Source organism: Dermacentor variabilis, chromosome 1, assembly GCF_050947875.1.
Source record: "Dermacentor variabilis isolate Ectoservices chromosome 1, ASM5094787v1, whole genome shotgun sequence".
NCBI lineage: Eukaryota > Metazoa > Arthropoda > Arachnida > Ixodida > Ixodidae > Dermacentor > Dermacentor variabilis.
The window spans coordinates 190,425,839-190,451,818 of NC_134568.1; the positions used below are offsets into that span (position 1 = coordinate 190,425,839).

Sequence of the window (25,980 nt, forward strand, 5' to 3'; positions counted from 1 at the left end):
TCTGCTATGCTTTCTTTGTGGTGTACATATACTGGCTGATTTAAGAGGCTTATATGAGTAGTAGTTGTAAGAGCATGTTATAGCACTTTTAAAACTATAATAAAAAAGTTTGTCATTCTGTATTTTGACTGAGAGCTTGATTTTGGTCAATAGAAAATTTGATGTGCACAAATTCAAAATATGGGACTGGACATTCTTTATTAATCACTCATGTGGCATTAGTAAACAAGAATGAGTGTAAGTGCAACTTAGCCAATGCTGTATGGGAGAATCCCATACTGGCGAGCTACTTTATTATCTGATAATTTTTCTCAAGCACTCTTCACATGCATCTTCCTTTGTGATTGTTGCTGTTGAAGGTACACATTAGGGCATGTGTGTAGTAAAGGATACTTGAAGTTGCTCTTGTAGATGAGCCAAACTCATCCACACGTTTTGCACGCCTGCTACAGTGGATGATAAAAAGGTCCACATTATTTTACCAAAGGCAGTCTGAGCATGTTCATGCATCTAGTTTTGTTTTTTGGTCAAAGATGGTGCTGCAAAAAAAAATTTGAAATATTGGCATAAGCATTTTAAAGTTGGTAACAAGAAAAGTGGTGTGGTCATCATCGAAGGGTGCCACATGTAGTGACTGGCACTTGCTTTAATGAAAGCGTCTAAAATGGGCAGTGAAGATTTTTCTGACTCTGAAAAGGAAGAAGTCAACTTAGTCTGAAAGTGACAACGGTATTACGAAGCTTCTCCACAACTTCTTTGTCTCATCTCTGAATGTCATATAAAGAAAACGTCTCGCTAAGCAGACAATGGACACAAGTTGATGTAAACAATTTGCCACCTTCATCTCCATGTGTCAATCTTCTATGCATTTGGTATCTTGCCAAAAAAATGGGGGGGGGGAAGAAAGAGAGAAAACCTTACATACAAATGACTTGTATTTGAACTGAAGCATTGGTTTCTGGAAGTTTGTTATGAGAGACATGCCAAAGCAAAAGACAGTCCCACATACTAGCTGTTTGCTTCATTGCCCGACACTTCCCCAGTATACCTCCCTCCCTGTATGCCTCCAGTATACACCTAAACGCCAGAAGCCTACAATGCACTACTTTGTGTTTTCCAAAAGGTAGATCAAAGACCAGAGCAAGAGCAAGGTGAAAGAAACCCGAACATGGTGCAATGTCTGTGGAGTGGCACCTTTGTAATACCGTGTTTTGAGGTGTACCACACTTAGTGAGGCCTTCAGGTGGCAGTCGGGTGTATCGCAAACCTCACAGTGCAGGCAAGTCGGGCTTGTTAAGTTAACTTGGTTGACTGCCATTTGTAAAAACAACTTTAAACAGTGCAAAAAAACCAACTTTCTCCCGCACTAAAATTAATTTGTTTTTGTGTTCTTCAAAAAAATATACTTTTAAGAATATATTTCTGGTATTTACTTAGTGTACCGATTCCATCAAGCATTTTTGAAACGTTGGTATTTTGAGAACTTTAAAAAAAATTATAACTTGGGAGGTAATGGGTTACATTTGAGAAGGGTAGAAATTTGGCCTTGTTGGTATGACATACTGCAAGCAAAGCGAAAAAAATAACGACAGAAGGAATGTACAACACATGCGCTAACTTTAACAAATGATTTACTTGAAACAGTGTGCTAGTATGAATACAAGGGTTAATGTTTTTGTTGCCTTCTCTTCCCCTTATATCTCCAGCTCTATTTTTATATGCTTTCTTCAGTAGTGCACAGTGTGGTATATGTGGTATTTATTTGTCCAAGGGGGTTGTTTGTCAAGGTCAAAGAACAAACTTGTTAGTTGGTGCCTGTCATCTCAATTGTTTTGCTGTCTGTGAGCACTATGCTCTATTTATTAAAGGTGAATTGTTGAGTGGACCAAAGTTCTACGCTCCCACAACTCTGTGTGTATGGTGCTTAGTTATTTTTCTTATTGCGTGGTTTTTTACCCCCATTAATTGCCCAGGCTTTTATTGAGAGGCTTGAAGAAAAGAACAAGCAGTTACAAAGACATCTTGAAGAAGCACAAAAGGTCAACAAAGAACAGTCAAAAAGGTAAACATGGTTCTTATTTACCTCCAGGGCTTTTATGGCTCTTAGTGCTTTCATTTGTGCTATTTGTGCTATGTGACATAAGTGAAGAATTCCAAGTTTTGAGGAAGGGCACTGAACTGTTTTTTGAATGCAGCAAATAAAGCTGCTCAATTACTTCATCATGCAGTCTTAAATATTGAACCATGTATGACAATATTACTCCTGTATGCACAGTAGAAAGCCTAAACTGCCATTTGAAAGCCTGCTGCTCTTTTGGGGGCTCTGTATGCATAGTTTTGGTAATTTTGGCAGTGTCTTGTATAAATGGCTGTTAACAAGATTTATATTGTCATCAATTGTGTAAATAAAAGAATTAACCGACGATTACAGTACTCCCTAATGAGAAATTTGAGCGCAGCTCTACACATATTTTCATTTAATGATATAGTGGCTGGCGCAGACAATCTGTCTTATGCAGCACATTGCAAATGGAGCGAAGTGTGGCGCGACTGCCTTGCTAATCGGGAGATTGCAAGAGGCAGCATGTGGGTGACGCATGGGCGACGCGTGGGTGACGCATGGTTGCAATTCACAGCAGCTTTGTTCTCGTACATGGTATCGGTCGATGCGCTTGCCACATGCCATCGGTGAACATACGACGGCGCACTACTCTGGCACCATCTCGTAGCGGTTGTCGCTGCAGAGCCCATCTTGCGCGGTACTACGCTTTCCTTCTCACGCTTTTGCCCTACCCTCCTCCTCCGCTTTCCTCCTTGTGCTTTCTTCAGTTTCTCCATCTTTCATCTCCCGTTGCACCCCGCATTTGCTCTTTCATCCTTTGCTGTGTTCGTTTGCTCGGTTACGCTGGGGGAGGATGCCGGGGGGACACCGCCGACGTGAAATGCAAGAACAGGCACCTAAGAGCTGCTCTCTAAAATGTGAACGGGGTCAAAGGTAAAGCAGGGTAGGCAAAGCAGTGGAGAAGGTGAACTGAGTGATGATACCAGAGTCACTCACGCAAAACCAGTAGTAGCTGTTTAAGGCATGCAAGGCATAAAAAATAACGTGCCGTGTGACATGTCGCTAGGTAGAGCATTGCAAATACTTTTTTTTTGTGCTAGTGGAGATGTCCATTTTCTGTCATAGATAGGATGGCAAAATGAAAAAGAAAGCCTCTATTGCCCTGAAGGCCAGTTCTAACCGCCTTATAACTCTATTTGTACAAAATGCCTTCAAAGATTCTTGCTTTTAGATATTTATGATGCTGTACCTTCTCATACACAACATTAAATGATGTTTCTGGCCTCTTTTAAAGTTGGTCTTTTGGTCTGATAAAAAAATCTGAACCTGTATGAGATTATTTTTAAGTCCTTACATGCATGTTAAAATGCATGGCTTCTGTTGATGAATTATTCAACAAGAACAGTTTCACTTTGTTGAAAAGTGCTGAAGTTGCCATATTTCACTGCTTTAGATCATGTGTTTGCAGAATATATTGCCACAGTTCAGTAATTATAACAGTGATGTTAGTCATTGTGAAAAAGAAGACAATGCAGGGCTTTTAGGACTGACTATCCGCCATCCGATATATTAAGCAATACCATGCATATTATTTGTAAATATATTTTTATTTATCTCTCTACCTGTAATAATATCATTGCACAGTATGAAATTGAATGATGCATAATTATCTTAGTGTAATACATTTGTGGGAGTGGATTTAACATTTAGCAGCTGATAATAAAACAAAGCCTACAGGTACCATGATCAGTGCTGTATGTAGTCTTAAAATGGGTTGCATGCTGTTGATAACGTATTTCTGCTTTCGTGTTCCATTTTAAAAGCCTGTGCAGTTAAGCCAAACCTGCAGGTCATATTATCCTAGCAGAGAAACAAATTTGTGCTTGCACCCGCACTGGCGTTTGCGTCAGCAGGCATTTAGTGTGTTGCGACACCACGGACCCGAGCTCATGGAGGTTGAACCCTCCCGCATCTAGCTGTGTGCAGCTTAGCCATGTTAGGGCAAAGGGGAATCCTGAGAGTTGAGCCGGTGCCGAGAGTTTGGACCTTTGTGGCTCCTTGGCGGAGGCAACAAGCAGTGCCTCTGCTTCATGTAGACGGCACCCCCGGACTGACCCACGCAGGAAAAATTGGTAGTTGCCTTTTCCTGTCCTCTCCAATCTTCGTCTTTCTCTTTCTCTCTCACTTTCCATCTCTCCTGTCTTCTCTTCACCTCGTTTTACCTCCAATTTTCCAGGCAGAAAGGGTTAACCTGGTGTAGTTTATCCAACCTTGAGTCTGTTGTATTAGGTTATAGCAGCTATGTACAGCTGGCGTCTGTATTTCCTTCAGGTCTCGTAGCATCCCCTTGTTGGGCTCGGTGGTAGGCGGCTGGTATAGCCACCGAAATTAAGTAAATGTTTATGGATTTATCGTCCTTCCCACATCTGCCTGATTACCCTGTTATCAAAAGAGGGCGCACGGAAGAAATTTTGCAGTTTTTTGGCCAGTGCAAGGAAACCTTTGCACAATTTCATGTTATTCATAGTGAGAACCCTGAAAAGACTGTCAGAATGATTTCACCCTTCACTGTTGCCAAATGTCTAACCGATAAACTAGGTCCTGGCTACAACGTGACGAAAATGGCCAGCAGCCCCTTGAGGTTCGTGACCAGTACCAGCATGGAAAACTCCAGTCTCATAGCATTCGGTGATGTACAAATCACGGTGATCCCACACTGATCAATGAACACATCCAAAGAAGTAATTTCTGATGGAGACCCCGTGAACTTGACTGAAGAGCTACTAGAGGGCTGGAAAGCACTAAATGTGACATAAGTACAACAAACAAAGATTAAACTAGACAACAGTGAAATTCCCACGAAGCATCTAATCCTTACATTTGGTTCCAGTACTCTCCCAGAGACCCTCAAAACAGGATATACTAAAATCCCAGTAAGACCATATATCCCCAACCCGTGTAGATATCTCATATGCGAAAGGTCTGGCCATGGCTGACAAACTGCCAAGGCCGACTGGCATGCGCAAAATGTGCCGACCATGAACACTCTTCTGACAACTGTACTAGCACGCTTCACTGTCCAGGTGACCATGCAGCTTATTACCGATCCTGCCCTACGTGGACAAAAGAACACACTAAATGTAAAAGAAAACATATCTTTCTAAAAAGCACGGAAGCATGTTTCCTTCCTTCATACCGTAGGGTATGCTGGTGCAGTGCTTAAAGGGACACTAAAGGCAAAGATTAAGTCAAGCTAAAGTGATAGATTAGTGTTTAGGATTTCCCAAAGCGTCAATATTATCGCGAACAGAGCCTTAATAATAGAGAAATTGAGTTAAATGCAGGACATGATGATAGAGACTACTGGGACATTCAAGTACTTGCCCGATGACGAAAGCACTCCTCAGTTAAATTCCGTCACTAGCATTCAACCACTCGTTGCACAAAACATCCTTGTATTGTATTATAAGACGAAATAGAATGTTGCTTGTCCAGTTCTATTTCACTTTTGGAAAAAGGAACTCATTGAAATAACCCTGACAACGACGTGGGCAGTTGAAAGGTTTCGTCCAGGAGTCGATGGACACAACTCCAAGCCAGACAGCACAGTCAGCTCCTTGGGAGTGGCGCCATTCTCGCGACTGCTCCAAAAAAGACAAACTTTGGATTACAGGGCCTGGAAAGGCTCCATAAGCCAACTTGACTCCTCTTGACACACAGCACAAAAACACTAACAATATGAATACACAAGTATTACACTGGAACATGAGAGGTCTTATCACAACCTCAATAACATTAAAGAAATTCTACAGAAATGCAATCCAAAGGCGCTGTGTGTTCAGGAGGCACACCTAAAATCAACACAACAGAACTTTTTCGGGCCATTTTCCGAAAAGACCGCGATGATGCACTCGCCTTGGGCGGCGTTGCAATAATATAATAAATAATAATATAATAATATAAAAGTGTTGCTTGTCAGCAGTTACTTCTCTGAACTCCCTTTGAGGCAGTTTCAGTCCAAGCAGTGCTCTTTCAGAATTTGGTCACCATAAGTTCTATATACATCCCTCCGAATTATCAACTTGCCAGACCAGTCGTTCTAAGCTTTATCGCTGAACTTCCTGAGCTATATATTGTTGTTGGAGGTGTAAATGCACATATCACTCTGTGGGGTGACTCTCGTTGTGACACGAGAGGGCGCTTAATTGAAAACTTCCTCGTCTCCACAGGTGCGTGCTTGCTAAACAGAAAAGAGCCCACATTCTACAGCGTGGCAAACGAAACATACTCATCTATAGCTTTAAGTATCGCATCAAGTATGCTCATACCATATCTGGAGTGGAACATATTTAAGAACCCTTACAGGATCACTTCCTGATCGTTCTAACATTAACAAAAGGTGATTAAACCTCTCCCCATGGTCACCAGTTCAAAGTTGACTCTGCCAACTGGAAATTGTACAGAGAGCTTACACGCTTAACCTGGGATGACTTCCATACACTTAATGGTGATGATGCAGTGGCATATTTCAGAGCATTTATTGTGAATGTAGTGTTCATATGCATCCTAGAAACACAAGGATCACATTCCAAACAATGTACAGACTCAAACATAGCTATCCCTCCCACAGGCCTAAAGCCTTACTTGTGCCATGAGTTGAAGAAATATTGGCAAAGGCAGTTTAACAACACCTGCATACGGGCTAGATGGTGCATTGCAGATCTACAGAAAATAAGCGCACTGGAAGACACACACAACAGCCGAGAAAGAAACAGGACAGGCGCTACAGTTATCTAACAGTTATCCATCCTGTGTCTTTCTCGGCTGTTGTGTGTATCTTCCAGTGTGCTTATTTTCCGTTGATTGGCAAAGGCAGGGGGATTCTGAAGTGTCAAATAAGCTACATACAATCAAGCCAAGAATAGGGAAATGGATATCCGAGAAAATGAAAAGACACAAGGAAGTGCTTTTTTTGCAGGTTAAGGGTAGGACATACCTATGGAACACACTCTTACCTCCTTACTGGAAGTGATCTTCTGACATGTGATAGGCGTGACAACGTTCTTACAGTCTTCCATGTTCTTGTCCAATGTCCTGAAATAGAAACCCAGTGTAAAATGTATCTTTATACCGCATATCGTGAGCACATCCCTCTTCGCCCAGCGTTCTCAGGGTGTCTATCAACCGGGAAAACAGGGAAAACAGGGAATTCTCAGGGAATTTGAACAGTCTGGAAAAACTCAGGGAAAACTCAGGGAATTTGTGCTTCTGGCAGGGAAAACTGGCTGTAACTTTATTGAAAGGGAACGAAAGTCGTGTTAATGCTGGCTCCAGTAACAGAGGAATCGCAATGAGTCGTCATTGACGCCGTGTCATCGGCACGATGTAGCCAGAGTAGTTAACGACCGATTTTCCAGACGCTTTTTCGGATATGCCCGATAATTTGCACGGCTTTGCGGCACAACCACGTACTCCATATAGTAAATATATATTGCCCTGACTGCAGGTCTGAAATGGCATTAATCAAAGCCGCCACCGCCGCCATTTTGATTATCTCGCCGCCTCGAACTGGCACTATCGCACGCAGATCCGCCGGCAGCCGTAGCCACCACCACGGCAACGTTAGGCCTAGCTGCTTCTACGTTCGCTGTTAAGCTTCTTGCCGTGCGGTGCCGTGTTTTTCATTGAAAGAATTCGCCGCTGTCAGCAATGGCACCAACACCACGTTTGTAATCTTCGCCATTGGCTTCGAAGCTCGCAGAGCACACACGGCGCGTTTCGTAATGCCAGTCTCCGAAAGTTAGCTTCGCCTCATTACAGCAGTGTTAGGAGGTGAAGCTTAACAAGCGTGGGAAGGGGCAATTGTCACGGGACACAGTATGTATTCCTTAAATATACGCGCGTGCACCCCCATCTCCTGTCACAGTACGAGCACTGATATGCCTCTTAAGTGTACTGGCAGGCCTTAAGAACTTTTGCGGACGTGCCTGTGCCAATTTTAGCCCTTGTAGGCAGTTAGAGACATGCATTCATTTTTTTCGGACTGCCCGATTTTTCGGATGTTTTTGCGGCCCCTAGGGAATCCGAAAAATCGGACGTTGACTGTACAACTGACCAAGCAGATGCGTCAAATGATCCATGGGATGAACGTGTGGCAGAAGGAGGATGAGAACAGGAAGGACCGACGTCCTGAGGAATTAACGGGAAATGAAGTGTGCCGCCACCTCTTTTAAGGAGCTTGAGCTCAAAAAACAAAGCGTTGGCTGATGACGAGATGCAGGTGTCCCTCATTCAAACCAAAATAAGCTATTTCAAGCAGTGAAACCCTACACTGAGATGTTTTGTACGGGCTGAGAGTATGTCATTGTCAGGACAGTTGAGATTGACTTAATTCCCAGCTGCTGAGAGAGAATCTTAGTTGTGACAAAGTTCAGGCCTCATACCGATGAGCTTGCTATCAATTGATAGAAATAGTTCATATTCAAAAAATATTTACTTATCTATGCATCTCCTTACATTCGTATTTGAAAATGTTCGACCCAATTTGCAATGGGTTTTATCATTTTTTTCACTGTTCATTTTACTAACACCTTCCTTCTGTTTTCTTTTTAAATAAAATAGATATTACTCCTTACTATTGAAACTGGATTAAGTCATTTTTTTTTTGTTTCAACATGCTTACTAGAGAGTGACAGCATCGGGCAACATGGTGTCAGCCTGTCTTGATATAAAACAAAGTTCTGGCTCATTCAGGGAATTTAGCAAAAGTGCTCAGGGAAAACCTGAAAAACTCAGGGAATTCGGAAATGTCAGCTTGGTAGACACCCTGGTTTTTTCTGAGCCATGAGCTACTTTTTGATTTTAAAACAGTCTTATAGTTTTTAACAGACGAAACATCATACAAATCATCTGGCCAGGTTATCTGTAGTGGAGCCTCACCTTGCAGGCTCCAGCTGCAGTGTAAAAAGTTTTCACAGCATGTGCCTCTCAGCCTTTTACTTCAAGAACCCTCTTGACACACTAAATAATGCCATTGTATACGTTTTAGTATATCATCTCTTCGTAACAGAACTTATATGCTTATAGTTCATATTTATTTATTTTATTTATTTATTTATTTATTATAAATATCCCCAATTACGAAAGCTTTGAAGAGGGAAGTGGGGTTACAATTAAAAAAGCCATTGAAAATTCAGAAAAAGAAGGTGGCAACCTTATACAAGTGTTAAGAAATACAAGAACACTGGAAAACATTAATTATAACAAATAGTAAAGATGGCCTGGCATTAAAGTAGTGTCTAGTAAACTGAAAGGGAAAAAAAAGAAGAAAAAGAAAGATAAACACCAGTGGTTAACAATATGCCAAATGCGTACATAATGTAAGGTGCCCAGTGAATGTGCACCATGCGAACAGATATATATATTTATTGCAGATGTATATGATATGTATTGGAACAAAATTAGATATGTTAGTATCACAAGAAAAATAAACAAGGATTTTCAAAAAAGTGTACTGTTGGTGACAGATGAAATAGAAGCCAGCAGGTGGTCACAGTCTATAGTTGTGCGTGGCATAGAAGAATTAGAAAAAGTTTTTGTAGTGCAGCAGATGCAGCCGACTTTATTTTTGTGGTAAACCCGAGACGAATAATGGGTGGTTGTTGAAATGAGCTGGTCTCTCAAAGACATGTGATTGTAAATTTTATGGAAAAGACAAAGACGGAAAGCGTTTCGGCATAATGACTGCGATGGCAATAATAAGCTATTTTTCATTATTGTTACGCTGGCTGTGTGGTTGTAATTAGAAAGGATAAAGCGAGTTGCATTATTCTGGACAAGTTCAAGGGCTTGAGATAGGTTAGCTTGGTTAGGGTCCCAGATTGAAGCTGCATACTCTAATTTTGATCAAACAAGTGTGTTATATGTAAGTATTTCTAGAGAGGCAGGTGCTTTACTGAAGTTTCGTCGAAGATACCCTAACATGCGGTTAGCATTACAGATTATTGAGTGAATGGGGGGTTTCCAATTCAGGGTAGCAGATATGAGAACACCTAAGTACTTATAGGATGATACTGTCTCTAGTTGTAAGACAGAGGACAAATGTTCTGACGTGAAACGCGCATTGGTTTACATTTGCTATGCTTAAGTTTCATTTTCCAAGCTTTACACCAAATTGCGACAGAATTAAGGCCTGCTTGTAAGGCCTGCTTGTCACTGAGGTCATGGACTTTGTGGTAAAGAATGCAGTCGTCTGCATATAGGTGCATTAGTGAAGACACTTGGTTAGGCAAGTCATTAGCATAAATCAGAAAAAGTAACAGACCTAAAACAGAACCCTGAGGAACACCAGGTGTTACCTCAGATAGCGGTGAATCATGGTCATTGATAGTAACATACTGAAAGCAATTCGTAAGAAAATACTCTACCCATAGTTGTAGATTAGGATCCAAATTAAGTAAGGATAGCTTATAAATTAGTGATTTATGATTTACTTTGTCAAACGCCTTCAAAAAATCAAGAAAGATACAATCAGCACGGGAACCTTGATCTAGTATAGCATGCAGTGAATGCGTGAAAAGAAGTTGTGTTTTGCAGGAAAACAAGTGTCGAAAGCCATGCTGTGACAATGTGAAAAAGGCATTATTTTCAAGAAAGGTAAAGAGTTGCGAGTATAATATATGCTCCATTTTGTGCAGGAAATGCTAGTTAAGGAATTGGGTCTATGGTTTAGTGGTGAAATTCTGTTACCTGATTTATATATCGGAACCACCTTCACAGTCTTTCATTACTGGGCTAAGGCGCCATTTTCCAAGGATTTCCAAAAATTTTTGCCAGAAAGATGGAGGTATAAACATTTGTTTGTTTTAGGAATTTTGAGTTGATGTGGTCGGGCCCACAAGATGATGGTAATTTTAACGAATCACTAATGTTCACAATGCCAACAGAATCAATAAAAATAGGAAACTTCGGAGACGAATCAAGATTATAGGCATCAGGAGTGTCAACTTCCAAAACTGAAGACCAAAAAATGCTACTAAGCACGTTAAAAACTAAAGGGCAATCCTTTGGCAAGACTGGCTCGCCGGATTCGTCACAAAGAGAAATATCACATTTATCTTTGGTATTAACAATGGACCAGAACTTCTTGGAGTTATTCAACAGCACATTTCATGTGTCGCCAAAGAAATGCTCTTTAGCAGCACAAAGGGCTTTAGTATACTCTGTGGCTACAGAAAAATATGAATCCAAGTGAACATCTGTTTGTCACGACTTAGCCAGACGAAATAGGCACATTTTCTTATTTGAAAAGTGGGCAAGAGTTCGGTTATACCATGGTGCTCTACATAAGTGCCGACTACAGGTGGACTCCTGGGTCCGAGCCCCCTCCAAAGTGTTTCGGGGGGGGGGGAGACTGAGCCCCCCCCCGGGCAATGTCGAAGCCCCCCCCCCCTCACACCTCTAAAGTGTCATTACCAGAACTTTTGTCACCCATATCATTTGAGGTTTCTTTTGACTTTCCTCTACCTTATCACTTGAAATTTTACTGGGGCTAATCGCTTTCTGCATCATTGTTGGAATGGATGTGCACAAATTTTAATTCATTGTTTCGCTTTGTTTCTGCAAATCCTGACAATAAGAGGACACGTGCATTAGAAGCACTAGCGGCCCCTCCCTCATCCGTATTTTCTCACTTCAACATTGTTTTAAATTTCCACTGTAAACAGCGTGCACACACACACAATAGTATATTTAAATATACACAGAGGACAAAGTTTATTATATTTTTGAAAGAGATGGAGGTAGCCAATTAAAAATTATTTCTAAAGGTATGGATAGCCTATGTCAGCCTATTGTCAGCCTATGCCTTGTTATGACTTCGGGTGGAGGACGAGAGACAGACTCTTTCTGCAGACGAAGAAGTAACAAAAAACTTTATACAATGTTTACAGATAGTGGATGATAGCGTGCATGTACCTGTAAGAGTGCATCAGACCGACTGGGCAGCTGGAGGCAACTCTCTCTCTTCACAATGGGCCGGTTCTCCCTTATGTCCCCTTTGGCGACTCCTCGTTGGCAGGAACCAGTCGGGGCAGGTGCTGACATCACTCGCGTTAATTCTTGATTCGTCACGGAGATGGCTGGGGGCTTTTTGAAGTCCCCCTCGTCGAATTCTTGATTCGGCGCGGAGAAGTGGGAGCTCCCATTGCCTTGATGATATGCACGTAGTATGGCAGCTCCCGTCGCCTCGCATGTGGTATGCATGTGGTATGGCACAACAGCCTAGAGAATGAATATGTTGCTGTATGTTCACCACGCTTCAAATTGCTTTGAGTGCTTTTTTGACCATGATAAAAAACCAAGAACTTCAGTGACCCCTTCAGCAGTCTTTTATCAATGGTGCGTGAAATGCACGTGAATGTTGCATGTCTCAGTATTGCTTCTCTTTCCTGTAAGCAATGCTAACAACTCATGAAGAAAAACATTTCTAATAATTTACAACATTTATTAGGGATGGAAACATCGTCAGTGGCATGCAAAGGTTATAAATATGTACAGAGTGTTCCAATTAACTATCATGCACCAAGATATAAAAAAAGAGCAATGCGTTACTCGAAAAAGCTCAGTGCATATTGTTTACAGTACAGTGGAGTAGCTGCCAGTAATTTTTCATTACTGAGATTTAATTAGGTAATTGTAAATAATTATCTAACTCGAGACTTACTATCCTAATTATCAAAGTGTCAATGAGGTATTTAAAGGCACAGCCAAGGGACATCTAACTGCGGTATTTTCAGCGACATACATGTTGCGTACTAATTTTTTTTTTCCAACTGATAAATAAACCTCGCAAAATATGGAGAATACCACACGACTGCACTCCCACCTGGATCATAAAGCAGCGCCCTCGAACAGGCAGAATGAAATAAGGGAAATAAAAAAAAACATTGTGATCGAGCTGGTGCCTTATCTGCCATGCCCCGGCTGAAGTAACACGTCGCGCTTGGTGTCAGTTGGAAAGAAGTCAGGATACCTGTTGTCTTAGCATAGATAAAGTACACGGATTTTTTTGTTATTTTTTTGCCACAAAATCTGTCGCCACAAAAATGAATTGTCACTGTCAGTGCAAAGCTTTCAAGGTGCATTTTCTTTCGTCCCAGTCGCCATGTGTTTCACTAATGAGCAGAAGGTAAACATGATCCTTGCCTTGGGATCTGCTCATGGCAACAAGAGGAAGGCCGCAAATATATATCAGTCATGGAAGTGTGGCGGTAGACCAAACGCATCTGCTATCATCAGAAATTATGGAAACCCAAGACAAAGCGGCAGCTTCAAGAAACAGTAGCGGAGGACTTCATCTTTGAGTCCTAGCCTATGCGCGGATGCTCTAGCATTTATGGCCTCAAACCCTCATGCTAGCATGCGGGACGTGGCCGCCCAGGTACCAATTTCTAAGTCATCAGTTTGGACGATTCTAAATGACGGCCTTTCATCCGTACCACCTTAACCAGCACCAATGCATGGAAGATAGGGACCTGTAGACTCATCTAGATTTCTCGAATTGGGTCCTCTCAAAAGCCGATGAGTCACCGGACTTTTTGAGCAACATCATGTGCACAGATGACGCCAATTTTTGCAGAAATGCCCAGGTAAATTTGCATAATGCACACTATTGGAGTGGCTCGAATCCGCACTATGTAAAGCGCACTCGGCACCAGTACCAGGGGTCGTTCAGTGTTGGGTGCAGAATTTACGGCGGTGCTATAATCGGTCCCATCTTCTTCGATCACACACTGACTGGACAGCGTTACGTGGACAAAATCTTTGAAGGAGTGGTGGATAAGTTTCTCAGCAAAGTCCCGCTGTTACGTCTTCCACTTATGTGGTAACACAAGGCAGTGCCAGCACACAGCAGCAGCCGAGCACGAAACAGACTGGGTGCGTCTTTTCATGTGCAATAGATTGGCTCGTCAGGTTACCTGACCTCTCTGCACTCGATTTCTTTCTTTGGGGTTATGTGAAAGATTGTGCTTACATGGTCCAGGCGGACATCAGATTAGTTCAAGGCAAAGATAACGCATGTCTGTCGTATAATTTCAGCGTCGGTCATCAGGAAAGCCACTGAAGATGTGATAAAATAGACACAGTACTGCGTAGCTGCAAAAGGAGACCTATCCGAACATGTCCTCTAGGCAGGAGCTGGTGTTCAACAGAGCTTACGAATTCATAGATAATAAAGGGCACACTGAAATCTGATGTATTTTTTTCTTTCTTCCTTTCTTTCTTCTTCATTATTTATGTGTGTGTGTGCACGCGTGCGTGCGTGTGTGTGCGCGCGCGCGCGCGTGTGTGTGTGTGTGTGTGTGTGTGTGTGTGTGTGTGTGTGTGTGTGTGTGTGTGTGTGTGTGTGTGTGTGTGTGTGTGTGTGTGTGTGTGTGTGTGTGTGTGTGTGTGGACATTCTGATTGCCAATTCGGCTCGTTTAAAAGTGGTATATTTACTTTCTTGATCGCATCGGTTCTGCCTTTTCTCTACACGTTGGTCGCTTCCCAGTCTATTTGTTTCGCTTTTATTTTTTTACACGAACCAGTTTTTGCAGCACGTATACACTTTCATGAAAAATAAAATGGTCACTTTAATTTGGCTTTGGTTCGAAGCAAGTTTCTGGCGCGAAATGTAGCTTCGCGCACATTCTTTCGATGCGGTGAGAGCAATGCCCGGATTTTGAAACATTCTTTGCCTATTACATTGCTTTTCGCATTTTGTGCGTGGTCAGAACGACGCTTCGGCTGCGTTATCAAGGCACTTTTGTTATCAATGTGATCAGTCGGCTTTGAGAGACGGATAATAAGTGTGACGTAGAAGTGAGAGGAAGGAATAGCTGCGAAGCTGCAAAACCTGCTGGTAGTGCTTCTTCGGTACCATTATCAAGGTGTTGCGCTCTCTCTTCGGGTTTGCGACGGGCAATGCAGTTACTTTCAATCAGCTTATTTGAGGGCACTGGTTTATGATGCGGGTGGGAGCGCTCTCACGAGGTATTTTTAATACTTCATGGGGCTCCTTTGCCAGTCGGAAAAGCTTATACGCAATTAGTACGTCGCTGAAAACACCGCAGTTGGATGTCATTTTGGGCTGCCTACAAATGCCTCCTTGACACTTTGAAAGTTAGGACAGTACTTCTCAAGTTAGATACTTAATTGCAATTACTGAATTAAATCTCAATAATGAAAGAATTACTGGCAGCTACTCCACTGTACTGGAAACAATGTGCACTAGGTTTTCTTCGAGTAATGCAACTGCTGTTTCTTTAAGTTTTGGTGCATGATAATTGGAGAACGCTGTATCAGTAACTGAAATGAGGCCAAGCCGGACCCACTCGTAATCAGAATAAACAGCAGTCATGCACAGCAGCGCTTATACTCGGACTCAAAGAGAGAGAGAGAGAGAGAGAGACGCTGCAGCTTTGCCAGAAAGGCGAAGGAGTGTTAGCGATAGCCAAGCATACAACAATTACATGAAGGAAGATTACACCACCGAGAGGACTCGGGCTGTGAAACGGAACTGTCTCCTACTATGAGGTCTTGTCAATGCTTATATAATGCCGTCACTTCAGCGTTCAATTCTTCGAGGTCATGTGAAGTTTCTTCAAGTGCAAGAAACATATATATATATATATATATATATATATATATATATATATATATATATATATATACGGGATTCGGAAAGCTGGTCGAGCCCCAGACCTTCCGAAAAAATGAAAACTCTCCACTTATGATGCTCTAGCATTAGTTCGAATATTCTTCGCAGGTATATATGTGTTGATAAGCTCGTTAATTTTAGAGCAATACAAATCCCAGTTTTCTTGAACCGAACGCTGATCAAAGTAGGTCACATATACATCTAGATATGTTGACAGTTCATTGATAATATTGATGTTGGCCCTACTATAATTACGAATGATTTTTAACTTTGATGGGCTGCAGGGCTTGCTGAATCCTTTAAATCGAAGTGGAGCACAGCGTGGTCGCTTAGACCGGGTAGTAAAGTAATACTGGTCAGGAGTTCGGGGTGGGTAGATAGTATTAAATCTAGTGTGTTAGCACAATATGTGGTACATATAGTTGGGCTGGTAACGAGTTGAATGAAATTGAAACACATGCAAAGGTCTAAAAAACTTTGGCATTGTGACAAGAATGGAGAAATTATGGGATAAGTGCCCTCGCAACAGATGTTGAGAAAATTAAGATCACCTAGCAGTATAATTGGCAAAGAAGGATAGCGAGATACAATGCTGTTGATGACGTCATGAAGCTTGTCGACAAATGATAATGCAGAATTCGAAAGGCGTAACAGATGCCTAATATTAACAGAGTTTTTTTTAAAGTGATACAGGCCCATACGGTTTCCAAATTAGAAACGTCTATCAAGAAAGATGGGATAGCCCTAGATACTGCTACCAGAGTTCCACCCCCATGTCTCTTTTCGTGATCGCAATGATGCACGTCAAGCATTTTTTTATCTTCAAAAATTTCGCTGTTGCATACGTTCTCGCTAAACCACGTTTTGGTAAGAAAAATAAGGTCTGCGTCAGTTGAAGATACTAGTGAGTTACAATTGTCCTGCTTGTTCATGAGGCTTCTTGCATTAGCAAAAATTGTCGACACTGAATTAACAGCACAACCCCTCGCAAATTGCTGCAATGGCGCAACATTAGGCTGAGGATGCGATGACTGTGTATTTTAGTTAATACATGCATGTGTGTTAGAAGATGGTCCACCAGCGTTGTGCGTAATCGAGCAATTTGCATTGCCGGAAGCATGAGGTAAAGTTCTGCGTGACATCTATTAACGCTGTCAGATAAGTCGTCATATATGTAAGTGGTGTTGTTGACAAATAGTTTATCATGTCGCAGATGGAAAACTGGGGATTGGGGAAGCGCCTTGGCAAAATCGACAAACCTTTTGCGGGCGTGACATGTAGCGGCCGAGAAATCTTCTGTAACGACAATGTTAGTGCCCTTCAGTTTCGACCGCTTTTTTAAGACAATTTCCTTTATTTTGAATGTACTAAATTTCGCTATCAGAGGCCTGCATCGACCATCTTGATATTGACCTCCTAGGCGGCGAGCCCGTTGAATGGCATCATGCTTTAGGTTAGGATCGATATGTCCTTGCAACAAAGCAGTAATTTTTTCTTCACTTTGTCGCCATGTTTCAACGCCATCAGCAATGCCATGAAATATAAGGTTGTCCCAACAGCTTCTATCCTCTATAATTAGTCATTGTCATTATTTTAATACTCATATATTTTCCACAGTTACAGCAAGTTGTCTTTAGGCCTTTCTACAGCCACATTACATCTACCATTTGCAACTCATTGTTCACTCCATTCATAATATTGACGCAACTATATTTGGCAGAACGATAATTCAGCGGGTATGCGCCAGTGGGGACGACGCTGAAGTAGCGCGGGTTTTTAGGTGAAGCGGGGGAAAACGAAGAAGACGTTGTTGTTGTTCCCTTGGACGACTGATAAAGTGCGTTTCTTGGCGGTGCTGCTACGCATACTCGTTGATCCCACGTCGTTACACTGGTGAACACTTCCGTACTGGCTGCGAGTAACGACATGTCTCTGCGTGAAGTTGTCCGCGAAGTGGTGCGAGAAGAGCTTCGGCAGCTCGGCTTTGTGGTTGCGCCTACGGAACCGACGCCAGCGTTATCTTTTGTTGCTGATGTCGTCCGGGAGGAAGTCCGGCAAGCTTTTTCAGCGCCAGACTGTGGCAACGTTCCGCGGCGCCTCACTTATGCGGAAGCTGTTCGCCGGCCACTCAACGCAACTTCAACGCCGTTGACACCCATAACTACAACACCACCTACGCCACAACTAGAGCCGACATCGTCACCCTCGTCGACTCTACCGACCCCGCCGATCATGCCAGCACAAACAACGCCGTATTTTCGACATGCGCACGCCACCCCTTGGCTCCATGGAGAGTTACAGCCGAACTACCAGCGTCGGAAAACCGATTTGTGGCGCACCGTCGACCGTCGACCAGTGTGCTACCATTGTGGTGAAGCTGGACACGTCTATAGAGTTTGCCGCAAATGGAACAACTATCGCGCCGCTCAACAACCAAGCTTCCCTGCCAACTATGCTTATTCTCCGTACGACGGTCGACGCGCTTACAACGACGCTCCTGTGAACAGTCAGCCACCACATACGACGACGCCCCGACCACGTTCTCCTTCTCCATCTCCGGCGCGCTACAATTCGCCGACTCGTCGCAGCTTTGCCGACGTCACTAGGGGCAGATCGCCTAGCCCTCGACGGGGAAACTAGCCGCAGCGACCTCCGGGGGTGAGGTTGCCAATACTCTTAACTGCTCCACATCCCCCGTTATCGACGAACGACGACGTGAAGACTACATTGACGAAAAAGACGCCCAGCACGACGACGAATACGACGAATAGAAGTACGAAAGACGTAACTGACATCGTCAGCGCCGAGCTCATCGTTTGCATTGACAGCCTGCAAAGTGGGACTGGAGTAGCGGAACACATCAGTGCGCTAGCACTGAATTGCGGTGTGTCCATTGCCAGAGCACTTATCAATGTAATCGACGGAAGCGCCGAGCTCTTGCTGACAAATTTTAGTAGGGAGCGCCGACACATCGTTAGAGGCACTGCTGTCGCCTATTTCGATGAAGTGACAGAAATACAAGACTGCCACTTAGCGCAGGAGTCGGCCTCTACAATCCACACAGCTGCACCTATTGTAGACGTTAATCCGACGTTAACGGCCGTTGAGCGGAACCGTCTGCTTGAGCTCATCAAGCAGTACCAGGGCTGTTTCTCCTCTGCGTCAAGAGTTGGTCAAACGCCACTTACGAAACACCGCATCATTACTGATGTCGACGCCAGACCCATCCGACAAAACCCTTATCGTGTGGCCCCAACGGAACGCGAAGCAATACAAAAACAAGTGAAGACGATGCTAGAAGATGGCGTTATTCGACCATCTAATAGTCCGTGGGCATCACCTGTAGTTTTAGTCAAGAAGAAGGACGGTAGCCTGCGCTTCTGCGTCGACTATCGGAAGCTCAATCAGGTCACAAAGAAGGACGTTTATCCACTGCCGCGTATTGATGATTCCTTGGATAGGTTGCGAAACTCGTGCTACTTTTCCTCAATGGACTTGAAAAGCGGTTATTGGCAGATCGAAGTGGATGAGAGAGACCGTGAGAAAACAGCCTTTGTGACGCCTGACGGACTTTATGAATTTCAGGTACTTCCTTTCGGTTTGTGTTCGGCGCCAGCAACATTTCAGCGTCTAATGGACACTGTGCTCTCCGGACTCAAATGGCAAACATGCCTGGTGTACTTGGATGACGTGATTGTCTTTTCCGCAACGTTCGACGAACACTTACGCAGGCTGAAAACTGTTTTTGAAGCGATACGCTCTGCCGGTCTTACTTTGAAGCCTGAGAAGTGCCATTTTGGTTTTCATGAGCTCCAATTCCTCGGTCACGTCGTCAGTAGCCAAGGAGTCCGACCTGATCCGGATAAAATTGCCGCCGTCGCTAATTTCCCGATTCCATCAGACAAAAAAGCCGTGCGACGTTTTCTTGGACTCTGTGCATATTACCGGCGATTTATTGCGAATTTCTCGCGTATCGCGTGGCCGTTAACTCAGCTCACCCGAGAAGATATGCCTTTTACTTGGGGCGAAGACCAGCAGCGGGCATTCCACGAGCTCCGGCAACGCATGCAATCGCCTCCGGTATTAGCACACTTCGATGAGGAAGCCCCGACGATATTGCATACAGACGCTAGTAATGTCGGTCTAGGGGCGGTGCTAGTACAATGGCAGGGCGACAGCGAAAAGGTGATTGCTTACGCCAGTAGGACACTATCCCGAGCCGAAGCTAACTACTCCACCACTGAAAAAGAATGCCTCGCAATGGTATGGGCAGTTCTGAAATTTCGTCCGTATTTGTATGGTCGGTCTTTCACCGTCGTTAGTGACCACCATTCCCTCTGCTGGCTCATTAATTTGAAAGATCCTTCCGGCCGGCTCGCACGCTGGAGTCTTCGACTCCAAGAGTTCGACTTTGTTGTTACATACAAGTCGGGAAAACGGCACGCAGACGCCGACTGCCTTTCTCGGTCTCCTGTTGAGCCGGCAGCACAAGACGATGACGACACGGTTTTTCTGGCACTCGTGGATACTGCCGATCTTTCACGCCAGCAACGGGATGACATTGAATTGCTGCCGCTTATTGATTACCTCGAAGGACGAACCAACCGCGTGCCGAGGCTCTTTGCAAGAGGGGTGGCATCATACTGCTTGCGTCGCAACGTCCTCTACAAGAAGAACTTCTCGCCTAGCGGCAGCAACTACTTACTTGTTGTTCCATCACCGCTTCGACGTGAAATCTTACACGCCTGCCACAACGAGCCGACTGCTGGGCACTTGGGCTACACTCGCACATTGGCACGGATTCGGCAGAATTACTACTGGCCGAGACTTACTGCGGTCGTTAAACGTTACGTTCAGACATGTCTGGATTGCCAACGTCGTAAACCGCCATCCGTCAAACCAGCCGGCTTACTGCACCCTGTTGACGTACCGGCCACACCATTTGCACAAGTAGGCATGGACTTTCTGGGCCCCTTCCCCACGTCTACTACTGGTAATAGGTGGATAATCGTTGCCACGGATTATCTCACTAGATATGCCGAGTCACGTGCCCTGCAACGGGCAACAGCAGATGAAGCGGCACGATTTTTTCTGGAATCCATCGTTTTAAGGCATGGCGCTCCCGCAGTAGTCGTCACGGACAGAGGTACTGCGTTCATGGCCCAGTTTTTAGATATTGTTCTACGTCTAAGTGGTACCGCCCACCGGAAGACAACAGCGTATCACCCTCAAACGAACGGACTGACAGAACGACTCAATAGGACATTGGCTGATATGATAAGCATGTACGTAGATGTAGAGCATAGGAACTGGGACGAGGTTTTACCTTATGTCACCTTCGCGTACAATACCGCTCGTCAAGAGACCACTCGCAAGACGCCCTTCAGTCTCGTATACGGCCGTGAGGTTACAACTACATTAGACGCAATGCTCCCTCATGAATTTGACGACAACGAGACGGGTGCTGAAGAGATAACACACCGAGCAGAGGCAGCTAGGCAGCTTGCGCGTCTGCGAATCCACGAACAGCAGGACATTGACGCCAGACGCTACAATCTTCGGCACCAAGCCGTAACATACAACATCGGCGACAAAGTGTGGGTCTGGACACCTATTCGACAGCGTGGGCTCTCTGAAAAGCTCCTACGTAAATACTTCGGGCCCTACATAGTTCTCCGACGCATCAGTGACGTCAACTACGAAGTCGTTCCAGACAGCTCGCACTGTTCAAAGCGCCGACGGCATTTACCCGAGGTCGTTCACGTGCTGCGTATGAAGCCGTACTATGAGGACTGCCAAGACTGCGCAGTTCTTTACCGCTGCTTTCCAAGCCTCTATCATCGGGACGATGATCTTTTCTAAAGGGGGAGCAAATGACGCAACTATATTTGGCAGAACGATAATTCAGCGGGTATGCGCCAGTGGGGACGACGCTGAAGTAGCGCGGGTTTTTAGGTGAAGCGGGGGAAAACGAAGAAGACGTTGTTGTTGTTCCCTTGGACGACTGATAAAGTGCGTTTCTTGGCGGTGCTGCTACGCATACTCGTTGATCCCACGTCGTTACAATATATTGAGAACCCATCACCATATGGTCATGGTGCTTTTTTGCCATATCTGGCCCTTGTGCCAATATTATATTATTATAATTATAATAATAATAATATTACATATTATAAATATATTATTATATTGTATATTAATCATATTATTACTACAAATACAGTTAAACTTCGATATACCAAAGTAGGTAAAATCGGCAATTTGCTTTGTTTTATTGAAATTTCGTTGTATTGAAATTCGACCTTTTATGCAAATAAGTACAGTCGCCGATCGATTTTTCTTACATGGAAAGAGGCCGCAGAATTTTCCGAATTATCGGGCAATCGAAAAAAAGCGAATTTGAATGAGAAAACAATTCATTTTGATGAATTTGGGAGTCGGCGACAAATAATACAGTTTCACGCCACATTAACGATATCTTCACATAGGCGGTACGGATTAAGTGAAGCCAGGCACACTTTCGCTTGCACTCCGCCCCCATGGCTGATAGCATCGCCCGCACTGGGACGACGCTATCATGAAAAGGGCCAGCAGCGGGGAGCGAATGCTTGGTCTGCCTTGCTCCGACAAGTCCCTGAAACTCGAGATACGCAACCTCCAATACTAAATGCGCGGGAAGACAGCTTACACGATGCCACGCCGTCTCTGCATACCCACTCTTTGCACTTGCGAGAGATTACCTCTAAAGCAGGGTATGCGACTGCGTCTGTGTTCAGACACACTTACAGCCATGCGGAGCCACGGCTGAGACGTGCCCCAGAAATCACAGCACACGCCGACTTAAGCTGGAACCACGTGGCGCATTTTTCGCTTGCAAAAAACGCGACGCGCGGCAAACACATGTGTTGCTGCCTACGTGTGAGCACCCGTACGAAAAAATGGAGCGACGCTTTCGCGCCGCATTTTCTGGGTTGCCAGACAACCTAACTCCCAAAGACATGAATTGTATTTTTTACTGCATATATTATATACCCTTAAACTTACAGAATATTACAATAAAAATAGTCCTCGTGTAATTAGACAGCTACATTTTTTCCAACATGTACTTATCAAGCTTCATTTCAAACAGCAAGATTGTAGAATTGTGTGCGAAACTGCGAATATGTACCTTCCGCATCGCAGTAGCATGTGTTTCCTTCGATGCGCGCGCCAGTTCTGCTGAGAAAAAAAAAAAATCCGCCAAAGAGATTCCATCGAGATGCGTAAAGCCCCTTATGGCCCCTTGATGGATGGATGGATGTTATGAGCGTCCCCTTTGAAATGGGGCGGTGGGTTGCGCCACCAAGCTCTTGCTATTATATTGCCTAATGTCCTACCTAGGTTAAACAATAAAAAAGAAAAAAAAAACCACTATGAACTCCCACAACCAAATTTTCTGGTCCCCTATTGCGCACTGTGCTTTTGTACGTCTGTTTTTCGTCGTTTCCCTACTTTTATTCCACCAATCCTCCAATCACCTCTTAGTAATCCTAATTGCGGACATGTTTATTTTTCCACTGCTCCCGCTGAACCCAAGGGCTTCAAGGAGGCCAGTGGTGCCTAAATCGACCGCTGGTTAGACATCTTCACATTCTAATAAAACATCTAAGCTTTACCGCAGCAAGCACATGCTTCTTCTTCCTTTTTATATCTCGCTTTATAAGTGCGTGTTCTAAGGCATCCCGATCTCACTTCGAAAAGTTATGAGCTTCCCTTTGAGTTATCATGAATGGTTTCTTTCCTGATTTCGTTTTTTCCTCTTAAGTAGTTACTCATGGCAGGTTTATTTTCCATTGCCACCACCCATGAGATTATTTCGGCCTCTCTGACTTTCCGCTTGACGTTCTTTGTTGCTGTGTTGCCCACTCTACAGGCCACATACTTGCTGGTAAGCTTCTTAGTTCTTTTCCTCCACTGTGAATCAATGTTTTTCCTGTACAGATACCTGAACACTCTCCCAGCCCATTTACTTTCTTCCATATTCCTCAGGCGTTCTTCACACTCAATTTTACTGCGAGCTTGCGTCACTTCAAAACTAGTCCAGCCCATATCACCCTGCACAGCTTCATTTGTAGTCTTCCCGTGAGCGCCCAATGCGAGGCGACCCACTGACCTTTGGTTCACATCGAGTCCTGACTGTACCCCTGTTTTAAAGCAAACAACCGCATTTCCAAAAGTAAGTCCTGGAACCCTTACACCTTTCCCTATACCTCGGAACACTCGTACCTATTGTATCCCCATAGCGCTCTGTGCTTCATTATGGCTGCATTTCTCTTCTCCTTCACTGTTATTGTTTTTTTCCTGTGTTTCCATATATTTATTGCCTTCGTTTATCCATATACTAGGGTATTTATATTCTGTTACCCGAGGTATTTCCTGGCCCTGTATCGCCACTGTCTGTTCACCGTTTTCATTGAATACCATAACAACTGATTTCCTTACACTAAATTTCAAACCTAAATTGTTGCCTTCCTGTCCACAGATATTAGCCAGACGTTGCAGATCACTTTGCTTGTTAGCTAGCAACACAATATCGTCCGCATAAAATAAACCTGGAAGCTGCTGCTCTACTACTGTACCCGCCTGTTTGTATGAGAGATTAAAGCCGATATTACTTCCTTCTAGCGCCCTCTCCATCCTCACCATGTACATCATAAACAGCAGTGGGGATAAAGGGCACCCCTGCCTCAGTCCCTTGTTGATATGAACTTTCTCCTCGCTCCTCATTCCTTCCCATTCAACGCAAATGGCATTTTCTAGGTAAACCTCTCTCGAAAGCTGTAGAGAATCGTCACCTAAGCCTTCCCCTTCCAGAATATCCCACAAAATGTTGTGGTCTACGTTGTCATAGGCTCCTGTAATGTCTAAAAAGGCCACATATAACAGTCTGCTTTTTACTTTGAGATGTGCAGAGAGCAGGGCATCTGGTGGCAAAACCAAAATGGCACGTGACAAAATGGCACGTGACTTACCTGAACTCTGATTGGCGGACGCGCCGCGCCGACGCGTTTTTTTCTACTCCTAGCAGCAGTATGCAATGGTGCTGGGCACGCATAAAAATGACGTGCGCGTCCCGCCATCCGCGCGTCAATCGTGCCTGGAATCGCGCCAAAGGTTCCGCCTTTACCCTTCCTCCCCCCCCTTGCGCGAGCTTGATCGCGTTACCGTGAGCTCTCTCCCCTCCCCTTCTTTCTCTTTGCTCGCGTGGGGAGGCGGCACACGTGCGTGAAGCCAGCATCTTTCTTTCTCATCCTCGCACACGTTCACTCGGATCTAAATACAAAGTGCGCAGGGTGCGATAGGATCTTATCGCACTTGGGCTTTATACGGAACATGATGCGGCTTCACTTCGGCGGTTGCTCATGTTGTGCCGGTCGCTCATGTTGCGCCCCGCACTATTTGAGAGGTGCGTTTGCAAGCAGCCGTTTGTAATACAATCATTTTACCGTCTGCGTCTGTGGAAGTTTCCATTTATTGTCTCGGCATTCCTTTGCTGCGGAAGCGAAATTTCGTTATATTGAGGTTCTAATCACATGGTGTTCTATGGTCAAGAGGTCATGAAAAGTTATATACTTTGTTATGTTGAGAATTTTGTTATATTTGAAGTTCGTTATATCGAGGTTTCACTATTATTATTACATATTACAATTTGTACTTGCACTGCTCTGCCATTATGCAAAATAATGCCTACCATAGCCAAGCAGAAATGACAGTGGAAAAAAATTTTTCATGTATGCGCAGGTGAGTTTTAAAGTCATTACTCGGGTACTTGGTTTGTGAAGCTCTTTTGTGAACTGAGTGAGAACCTTTAGGCAGTCCCCCTGTTGTTGCCATGGTGTTGGAAGGTATGGCTGATAGGCTCCAACCATTGAAAACTACCTTGCAGAGGGAGTCGGTAGTTTTTAGCGACTCGCAATCCGCAGTTCGCAACTACGTGCGGGGGCGCATTTCCTCTGAAGCTCTCCAGATTCTAAGGAAAGCTGGTCGACAGCACTTCGATAGCACCGCGATCATGTGGTTTCCAGCGCACGTCGCCACCCCCACCGATGAGGGCCCCCCTAACTTGAACGAGGTAGCACACCGCTCTGTGCGAGAACTGACCCGCCGCGCTGAATCGGAGACCGCCTCTTCGAGTTCGGAACTCCTTGTTCAAAACAAGCGAGAACGCTTGGTCAAGTA

General features: G+C 44.2%; 1 protein-coding gene across 3 annotated transcripts in view; it reads left to right on the plus strand.

Annotated features, from left to right (window-relative positions):
* The window catches only part of LOC142590122 (endosome-associated-trafficking regulator 1-like), a 67,253-nt gene that overhangs the window by 15,342 nt on the left and 25,931 nt on the right, over positions 1 to 25,980 (plus strand). For all 3 annotated transcript variants that reach the window (XM_075701992.1, XM_075702001.1, XM_075702005.1), the window contains one exon: positions 1,974 to 2,062. In XM_075701992.1, the coding sequence (XP_075558107.1) occupies positions 1,974 to 2,062 (89 nt within the window). The remainder of the gene's footprint in view (positions 1 to 1,973; positions 2,063 to 25,980) is intronic.